Source organism: Sprattus sprattus, assembly GCF_963457725.1.
Source record: "Sprattus sprattus genome assembly, chromosome: 14".
Classification (NCBI taxonomy): domain Eukaryota; kingdom Metazoa; phylum Chordata; class Actinopteri; order Clupeiformes; family Clupeidae; genus Sprattus; species Sprattus sprattus.
This window is the reverse complement of record NC_137912.1, coordinates 8,640,783-8,650,782: the sequence shown is the minus strand read 5'-3', so window position 1 is coordinate 8,650,782 and position 10,000 is coordinate 8,640,783. Positions and strand designations below refer to the sequence as shown.

The 10,000-nt window shown below is 45.9% G+C and overlaps 2 protein-coding genes across 3 annotated transcripts in view; both read right to left on the bottom strand.

The window, feature by feature from the left end:
- The window catches only part of myrfl (myelin regulatory factor like), a gene marked incomplete at both ends in the record, with an annotated part of 15,256 nt that extends 14,675 nt beyond the window's left edge, over window positions 1-581 (bottom strand). Inside the window, one exon of the mRNA XM_080851610.1 lies at window positions 536-581. Coding sequence (XP_080707736.1) covers window positions 536-581 — 46 coding nt within the window. The remainder of the gene's footprint in view (window positions 1-535) is intronic.
- Window positions 582-3,842: 3,261 nt separating this feature from the next.
- Window positions 3,843-10,000, bottom strand: part of rab3ip (RAB3A interacting protein (rabin3)) — a gene marked incomplete at its 5' end in the record, with an annotated part of 22,260 nt that continues 16,102 nt past the window's right edge. For both annotated transcript variants that reach the window (XM_080851215.1, XM_080851216.1), the window contains 3 exons: window positions 3,843-4,024; window positions 5,235-5,304; window positions 5,896-5,995. In XM_080851215.1, the coding sequence (XP_080707341.1) occupies window positions 3,942-4,024; window positions 5,235-5,304; window positions 5,896-5,995 (253 nt within the window). In that variant the 3' untranslated portion in view covers window positions 3,843-3,941. The remainder of the gene's footprint in view (window positions 4,025-5,234; window positions 5,305-5,895; window positions 5,996-10,000) is intronic.

Genomic DNA, 10,000 nt, shown 5'->3' with positions numbered 1-10,000 from the left:
CAGACCGGCCATTAGGTGTACCATCTTGCTATTCACCATATGACTAACAGTTGTGTTGCTTCCGGACATAGTTGATTATTAAGGCATGGGCAAACTGTATGAGTCCCATTACAGGGGATTTGTTTGCCAAAGCTGTGCTAGCCAAGCAGATGGAGGAAGTCTAAGGGCTGAGAGGTGGGTACATTCAGCTGGTGATGACCAGTGTAATGAGTAGTAGCGCCTGATATTAATGAGTTAATGTAGCTTCAACCAGTGCTATAGTGCTTGAACTTCGCTCAGGTTTCCCCATTTGAACTCTTGACCTATTGAGACAAGTTTCTTCTCTAGGACAGGAATGACCCCTGTGTCAACAAAGACTATTTGATAGAAAAGAAACAGAATATCTTATTTTACGTTTTGGCTTGAATTTCTCTTTCATGCTAAACTTCTAAAACACCAATTATTTTTAAACGTCTCTCATAGTTTTTCAAGTATAAGTACAGTAAAAACCAAAGAATAAACAGACCAGGTACTGGAGCACTTTGTGCTTTCTTACCATAAAAAAACTGTTGAAGGGCCTCATTCTCTCCCAGGACGTCCATTGGACCTCCTCTGGCCGGGTAGACTTCACTTCCTAATCACCTGTTATTAACAGCCATATCAGTCACATGGTAATCAGAAGTTTTCAGAAGTGCTTGGCTAGCATTTATGTAGTCTAAAAGTTGCTCATGTTTAACTTTGATTCAGGCCATCCACCAGCCCTTATGTTGGTAGGCCAATTCTGATCAATAAGAATAAACACATTTGTGTGACAGTGGGAAAATGTCAGTTTACGGTGAAAGATAGTTAAGACAGGTATGGATGTAATCAATTTGCTTACTTATTTTGACCGGTTATGTCATAAGACTATTACACAACATTTTGCCAGAGCTCATATTGTTTTCTGTGATTTTCCCAAACGTGTTGTTAAAGAAACTAAACCCAAATCTCAGTTTTGTGAATGGGTTGTAAAACTTCCCACTGTGTGGATAATATCTTTCTATTTTTCATCATGAAAATAGCAGCCATTTTTTATGGATAACTATGGGGCTCTTGTACTTAAGTGACATTATCTTAACTGTTCAAAAAACAAACCATAGTTGGTGAGATCCTCCAGTGTCAGACAAATTTTTTTTGAGACAATGTATGCATGTGTCTGACCGATTTCTGTATTTGACTGATCAATTAGTTGATATCTAAAATGTGGTTATCATCAAATGAAGCTATCACTTATGTCAGAATAAACTATAAAATATATTAAATTAATTAAACAATATGCCGTGGACTGAATGGATAAAAACAATAGCTATCCCTTCTTATCACATTGTTGGGGTTAACTTGCCCTTACCTTCAATCCAAGATGGAGTTCCCAGGGTCTGTTAGTAGTTGCCTTGGCACGTACAAAAAAATCTCAAGTACAATCCATTTGTATCAGGAATGATGACAAACACACACACAGTCCCCTTTAGTGTGTGCCCATACTCTTATCCATGGGTTATCCAAGCAGTATCCTCACGGAAAAACTAAAATCTTCGGGGATAATCCCAACCTTTTTCCGATTCCCGCAAATGGCGTATGTGAGGTCTTTGTCTTTGGATGCACTTTGCTCTCTGATCACACAGGTAACACACATCCTCATCGCTGATCCAGATCCTGCGCATGCGTACGCCTGTCTATGTGTGTGTGAGTGTGTGTGCATGCACGCAAGCATGTGTGAGTGTGTGTGTGTGTGTGTGTGTGTGAGAGTGTGTGTGCATTGGGGGCCATAAAGGAAGCATTCTTTACAAGGTGAACACACACTCTGGGAACATTAGCGCCGAGGGAAGAGCTAGGCTGAGAGGCCTCTTATCTCCCCTCAGACATTTGCAAACAGCACACTGCCGTCCCTGATATAAGGGCCCTCGTTTCTTCCTGTGGGGTACGAAACAGCACAGCCATAAAGTGCCTGTCTGGTCTCAGAATGACAGGCCGAGAATGAAAACAAGCCGTCTCTAGACAAGTTATTCTGCTGCACCACTCAGTGAACTATCCAGTTCAATTCAAGCTTTTAGGAACAGCTTAGACATTAGGACATACATAGGAAGAACTCTGTTAGAGGGGTAACCCTGCGGTTGTGTGTGTGTGTATGGGGTTGTGTGTGTATGGGGTTGTGGGGTTGTGTGGTTGTGTGGTTGTGTTTGTGTGTGTGTGTGTGTGTGTGTGTGTGTGTGTGTGTGTGTGTGTGTGTGTGTGTGTGAGTGTGTGTGTATATCTGTAAGGGTGCAGGTGTAATGTCATGGACGGTGGAGGACTTGAGTCCCCAAGCATGGCAGCGACTGTATGGGGCAGAGGGCACTGCTGCCAGACGTCTCTTTACTGGGAGCACTGGGTCTGTTCATGGCAGCACAGGACTGAGGAAGGGGAGGCCCAACGGGAGCTGCGTTTGATCTGAGCAGACAGACCTGAGCAGACACACAATCTGGGAGAGAGGCCCTGAGCAGACAGACAGGTGGAGAGGACCTGAGCAGACAGACAGGCAGGCTGGTAAGGAGGCCCTGAGCAGACAGACAGGCTATGAGAGGACCCGAGCAGACAGACAGGCAGGCTATGAGAGGACCTGAGCAGACAGACAGGCAGGCTATGAGAGGACCTGAGCAGACAGACAGGCTGGTGGAGAGGATCTGAGCAGACAGACAGGACCTGAGCAGACAGACAGGCTGGTGGAGAGGACCTGAGCAGACAGACAGGCTGGTGGAGAGGATCTGAGCAGACAGACAGGACCTGAGCAGACAGACAGGACCTGAGCAGACAGACAGGTTGGTGGAGAGGACCTGAGCAGACAGACAGGCTGGTGGAGAGGCCTGAGTCAGCAGAGATGCGAAGGCACTCCTTACTATCTTACATGATTGCCATCCTGGTTTGATGATTACACACACTCACACACACACACCCAGACACACACCCCAGAAACACACCCCCACACACAAACACAATTCCTTACAACTGATGTCTACAAGGAAGAGTTGATCCTTGTTTTCTAAGGGTCATGTTGGGTCTATGACAGCCTGAAGCAAATGCACACAGCTGATCTTATACCAGTCTACATGATCTTATACCAGGCACAAACCAGAGGCGAAACCAGATTCCAGAGGTATACAATTTTCTTTTTTATTGTTCAGAGTGTTCCAGAAAGGCACTAAAATAAAGTGAGAAAAGCTTGATGAAACCAGGAGTGTGGAGCAGACGACAGAGAGGGAAAACTTGAGATACTGGAAACACACACACACACGCGCACACACACACACACACACACCACATCTAAACTCACACACACACACACACACACAACAACAACACATGTCACACAGCTAGCTATTGTTAGGGAGGGAACAGAACTTTGGGAAAAATAGACTCCAGATAGAGGGATGTATTTATCTGACAATGCCTAAAACTTCACGTTCAAAAGATTGTACAGGCTTCGTAAAAGAGAGGGCAAAGAATGAATGCATATATAAAACAGCAAAAACTTCTGTTCGTGTTCTTTTCCTCAACAAAAAAAAAGATAAATAAATGAAACAAAAACAAAACAAACAAAGTTTCCTTCATAGCATTCAGCACATTATTACACTTAATGGAATAGGACTCAATTCAGCAGCATATTCAGCATTTAGTCCTCTGTTGGGATGTCTCAACCGATGGTCGGATGGGTGAGAGGACACACTGCAGACGCTCACACACACACACACACACACACACACACACACACACACACAGTCGGATGCTAGGGGTGTGTGTCCTTGGGATGGGTGAGGCAGACAGAGAACTGGGAAGCAAGGGAGACACGAGGGCCGGGTGGCTGGTCCCTATGAGGCCTTCTTGCAAGATGATTGGAGAGTGCTGCTGTCCATCACCGGATGGGGGTGGTCGATTGGTGGTTTTCCAGCTCAGAGGTCGTCCTTGTAGTAGCCCAGCTTGGCATATGACATCTCCTTGCGTAGCTGCATGACCTCCCAGAACATCTGTTCAGCTGTGAGTGAAGGATGGGAACACAGGAAGTAACGACAACATTACACATTATAAACAAACACACACACACACACACACACACACACACACACACACACACACACACACACACACACACACACACACACACACACACACACACACCCTATGGATGGGAACACAGGAAGTAACAACAACATTATACAGTACCAGTCAAAAGTTTGGACATACCTTACATTTTTTGGAGAATTGTTTTCTTTACTTTTTTTTATTTTCTACATTGTAAATTAATACTGAAGACATTTAATCTACGAAAGAACACATATGGAAAGATGTACTAAACAAAAAAAGTGTTATCTACCATGTAGAAAATGATAAACGTAAAGAAAAAAACTTCTTAAAAAATGAGAAGGTGTGTCCAAACTTTTGACTGGTACTGTACATTATAAACAAGTCCAGCTAATGATTATGAGTGGAGTCTCCCTGCCTTCAAAATATTTCTAAGGGAGGTTTCATACTGACTTAATGCTGCCTCAGTTGGGGTTCACTTCAAAGACTTGTGGGCACCCATATGCAGTGATGGGCGGGAGAGAAAAAAATAACTTCCTGTCTATCCTCCAATTAGCAGAGCAGTGACCTTGAGGCATCCAAATCAAGCGCTCTCATTGGCTCAAAATGTATCGCTAATGGGACCGGCTTTCTGAATTCTGCTTAAATCAGAAGTCTTGAACTTTCCCTCTGGGAAGCATTACCGTCACACACACACTCATTTCTTAGCTGACCCTCTGGGAAGCATTGTCACACACACAAATATTTCTTAGCTGTCCCTCTAGGAAGCTTTCCTGTCCATGCCATACACAGACACACTTATTCTTGAGCTGTCCCTCCGGAGAGAATTGCCTATCTCTTGCTGGCTATTTCGCTATGTCTGTATCTCTCTCCCACTCCCACTTCCACATACACACACACACACACACACACACACACACACACACACACACACACAGGCTCTGGAGAGTATGGTGTGACAGCTTCAAAAAGTGCATCAGAGTTCTTTTCACTGATGAGAGATTTGAGAACACACACAAATGGATGCCTGTGGAACTTAGCACTGACACTGAGATGGAAAGTCTTGAGTACACCTTGCTGTGTGTTCCTGTAAGTGCTGTCACCTGTGTGTGTGTGTGTGTGTGTGTGTGTGTGTGTGTGTGTGTGTGTGTGAGAGAGCTCACCATCTTGCTGCTTGACCAGGCCCTGCTGGATGTAGCGGATATACGTGAAGAAGTTGCAGACGGAGGTGATCTGGCAGGACAGGAGAAGAACAGCATCATCACCACTGCCCTCTGATCAACAAACAGGAACCTCAACCAACTTGGAAGTGCTAGGCAAAGGATGTTAACACCATAGACATATATAGATGTCTATATTTATATATGTATCTATATCTATATATGTTTATGGTCACCACCACACTCGTTTGAATGAAGACTGCTGCCTTAAGCTCAGTTTGCAAAGTATTTATATGAAAAACTTTAAGCTATGATTGGGTACTGAGATCAAACGTAGCCCAATCAGCTTCCTTATCTTCTGGTGCATTAGTGAAGTACTGCGGTGTTGCTTGTTAAATCAAAACACAGCGAATTTGTCTTTTCTCCTAACATTAAAGCAATTCAAGATATAGCACTGAAGTTATCTCTGATTCCCAGGTGATTAGCACAGTAATTCTTCTCTTTGTTCACCAATTTTTTTTTTCCAGGGTACAAAAAACCCAGGATTTCATTGCTGAGAACTAATAAGGGCTTCTTTTCTGCCCCTCTGCCCCTCTTACTACTCCTCCAGCCCTAAGACAGACTGCCCCCCCCCCCCTGCCCCCCCCCAGGGGCAGATGCTCACCCGGTAGCGGCAGAATGGAGACACGTAGTAGTAGTTGCTGGAGTCGCCGAACTTGATTCTGTGCTTGCAGGTTTTGGTCTGGCCACTGAGGGCGCACTTTCTGCAGGAGGAACAGGAGGAGGAGAGAAGTATGAGAGACAGAGCGACGATAGTAGTGTTCACAGCTATGGGACTCATTACCGAGCTGTGTTTCCCCAAAGCATCGCTGTGGGACGATCATCATTAACTGAGAGACAGACGGTCACTCTCTCTCTCTCTCTCTCTTTCTTTCTCGACCTTTAGTCACAGTGATCGTAGAACAGCGATGGTTTGGGGGAAATGGAGCCTTGGTCATTAAAAAAAAAAAATAAGGTATTGCTCAGTATTGCACTGATTTCCGTGGAGCCTACAGGGCATCAAATCTATTATGTTCAAAGTGTTATCAGTCTGGTGATCAGCCTTCACTTTTTTTAGTTAGAGAGCTTTGAGTTAGCCAGAGAAAGACTGAGACTAAGAGTGAGGGAGAGAGGGAGAGAAAGATCCACAGAGAACTAGAAAGAAAGAAAGAAAGAAAGAAAGAAAGAAAGAAAGAAAAAAAGGGGTGTCATGTGCAAAGTGCATGAGGCAATGGTGGCAAGCATGTGTGTGAAAAGATGCAATAAATCAGAAAGAGAGAGAGAAAAAGAAGAAGAGAGAGAGAGAGAGAGAGAGAGAGAGAGAGAGAGAGAGAGAGAGAGAGAGAGAGAGAGAAAGAACTTTCTTTCACTTACGTGACTATTTCAGACCTCCAGCCACTAGGGGGCAGCCCAAACCCGAGCGTGAGGAACAGAAAGGAGGACAGGCGGGAGGACGAGGAACAAAAACAAAGGACCGACAAAACAAAAACAGATGGAGAGAAAAAATGATGACAAAAGGAAGGAGGCCCATACAGACAGCAGATCACTGTGAAGCCAGGAGAGAAGCGTGGCCGAGGTGAGGTGGTGTGGATAGAGAGTGACGGAGTGAGAGAAAAGGAGAAAGAGAGAAAGAAAGAGAGAGAGAAGCGTGGCCGAGGTGAGGTGGTGTGGATAGAGAGTGACGGAGTGAGAGAAAAGGAGAAAGAGAGAAAGAAAGAGAGAGAGAAGCGTGGCCGAGGTGAGGTGGTGTGGATAGAGAGTGACGGAGTGAGAGAAAAGGAGAGAGAGAGAGAGAGAGAGAGAGGGAGAGAGATAGAGAGAAGCGTGGCCGAGGTGAGGTGGTGTGGATAGAGAGTGAAGGAGTGAGAGAGAAGGAGAGAGAGAGAGAGAGAGAGGGAGAGAGATAGAGAGAAGCGTGGCCGAGGTGAGGTGGTGTGGATAGAGAGTGACGGAGTGAGAGAAAAGGAGAGAGAGAGAGAGAAGAGTGGCCGAGGTGAGGTGGTGTGGATAGAGAGTGACGGAGTGAGAGAGAAGGAGAGAGAGAGAGAGAGAGAGGGAGAGAGATAGAGAGAAGCGGGGCCGAGGTGAGGTGGTGTGGATAGAGAGTGACGGAGTGAGAGAAAAGGAGAGAGAGAGAGAGAGAGAGAGAGGGAGAGAGGGAGAGAGATAGAGAGAAGCGTGGCCGAGGTGAGGTGGTGTGGATAGAGAGTGACGGAGGGAGAGAAAAGGAGAGAGAGAGAGAGAGGGAGAGAGAGAAGCGTGGCCGAGGTGAGGTGGTGTGGATAGAGAGTGACGGAGGGAGAGAAAAGGAGAGATAGAGAGAGAGAGAGGGAGAGAGAGAGAGAGAAGCGTGGCCGCAGTGAGGTGGTGTGGATAGAGAGTGACGGAGTGAGAGAGAAGGAGAGATAGAGAGAGAGAGAGGGAGAGAGAGAGAGAGAAGCGTGGCCGCAGTGAGGTGGTGTGGATAGAGAGTGACGGAGTGAGAGAGAAGGAGAAAGAGAGAAAGAAAGAGAGAGAGAGAGAAGCGTGGCCGCGGTGAGGTGGTGTTGATAGAGAGTGACGGAGTGAGAGTGACTGACAGAGAGAGAGAGAGAGAGAGAGAGAGAGAGAGAGAGAGAGAGAGAGCGCACAGGCTGGCCTGGGTGATAGGAAACTGAAGTCAACCAACAGGTCAAAGTTCAGCAGGCTACTGACCAAACTGGAGATGAATGATTCTGGGGAGAATATCTCGACTTAAGCGGTACTGATCCAACCCAAAACATTCCTTTCATTTTACAACAGTGGAGAAGAGGAAGTCATTGGGTGGGCTGAGATTGGCTGCTGAATGACTAGTGGAGCATCTATGGAAATTAGAACTGAGAGACTCAGGTTACACATCTCTCTTTTCTGCAGCTCGGCTGTTCCAGCTGATTACTATTCCACCCAGCTCCACTGGAGCGGGCGCACACACACACACACACACACACACACACACATGCTCCCGCACACACACACACACATGCTCCCGCACACACACACACACATGCTCCCGCGCACACACACACACACACACACACACACACACACACACACATGCTCCCGCACACACACACACACGCACACGCACCCGCACACACACACACACACGCTCCCGCACACACAAACACACACACACACATGCTCCCGCACACACACACACACACACACACATACATGCTCCCGCACACACACACACACACACACACACACACACACACACACACACGCACGCGCACGCACACACACACGCGCACGCACACGCACACACACACACGACTATATTTGACCAGAGGGGAACAAGGAATGATTGATTGAGATTGAGCTTCTAATATAAGGACCGAATAAATTATGATGAAAGAGTGAAGAAGCTACATGACTAGCAAGGGAATGAATGGAGATTGGAGTAACCCTAAGGTTGTTTTTAATGTGTGTATGTGTGTGTGTGTGTGTATATGTGTGTGTATATGTGTGTGTATGTGTGTGTGTGTGTGCGTGCGTGCGTGCGTGTGTGCGGTTGTGTGTGTGCGTGAGCGTGTGTGTGCGTGAGCATGTGTGTGTGCGTGAGCATGTGTGTGAGCATGTGTGTGTGTGTGTGATGTCTTGCTCTCGCTTCCCAGGCACATTGACATTCAGGCATGAGACGCAGTGCTGTTGAGTTGAGACACTGAGAAACACAGTTTTCAGACCAAACCTTTTCCATTATCATCATCTATTTTAAGCAGGTCACAGAACCGAAATAACTGTTGTTTGGCTGATCCTTTAAAATGGCAATGCAGTAAGATATCTTGACTGTATAACATCTTAGAATAGTTTTGTCGTTCTATTTTTAATCAATCTAGCATATCTGTGTGAACTAAACACACCCTGTGACATGAATGCTAACTCGGAACATCCTGAATATCATCTACTGGTGACAAACATGTTTTTTTCCCTCTCTGTTTGCTCTGAGACCGTTTACTGTCATCGGGCTGCGTAGCATGGACGGTCTTTTCTTATTTGCAGACCTGTCAGTTAGATCAAACTACAATTGATGTCCCTGTCCTTGTGTGTGTGTGGGGGGGTGTGTGTGTTTGAGAGAGGGTGTGCTCTATTCCTTCACTTCCCTTCAGTGTTTGTCTTTTTATCACACCAGAACACCTGTGTTTACCTGAATGAATGTGTGTGTGTGTGTGTGTGTGTATGTGTGTGTGTGTGTTGAGGGTGTTAAAATACAAGGATGCATCATAAAGATCTGAAGGTGGCGATGCTTTTGTATTGATCTGTCATGCGATTCCATCATCAAGTGCAATCATACTGAATAATAAAGTATGCACCTGAAATAACATAGTGTTGCTAAGTACGAAAGAATACTTCACTTCCCCCCCCCCCACCTCCTTCCAGTCTATGTCCACAGACACATCACTGTGTGCCAGGCCCATGAATTAAGTGTACAACCACAGAGAGGTACACTAGTTATGGGAAACATTCATGTTAATCTACTCAAGTTCCAAATATCTATTTTAGTCTAGTGAAATCATAGTGGGTTTATACCATTTACCTGTGTCTGTGCCTGTGTATCTGTGCTTGTGTGTGTGCGTGTCTGCTTGTGTGTGTGCATGCGTCTGTGTTTGTGTGTGTGCATGCGTGTGTGTGTGTGTGTGCCTGCTTGTGTGTGTATATGCATGTGTGTGTGTGTGCATGCGTGCGTGTGTGTGTGTGAGTGTGCATGCGTG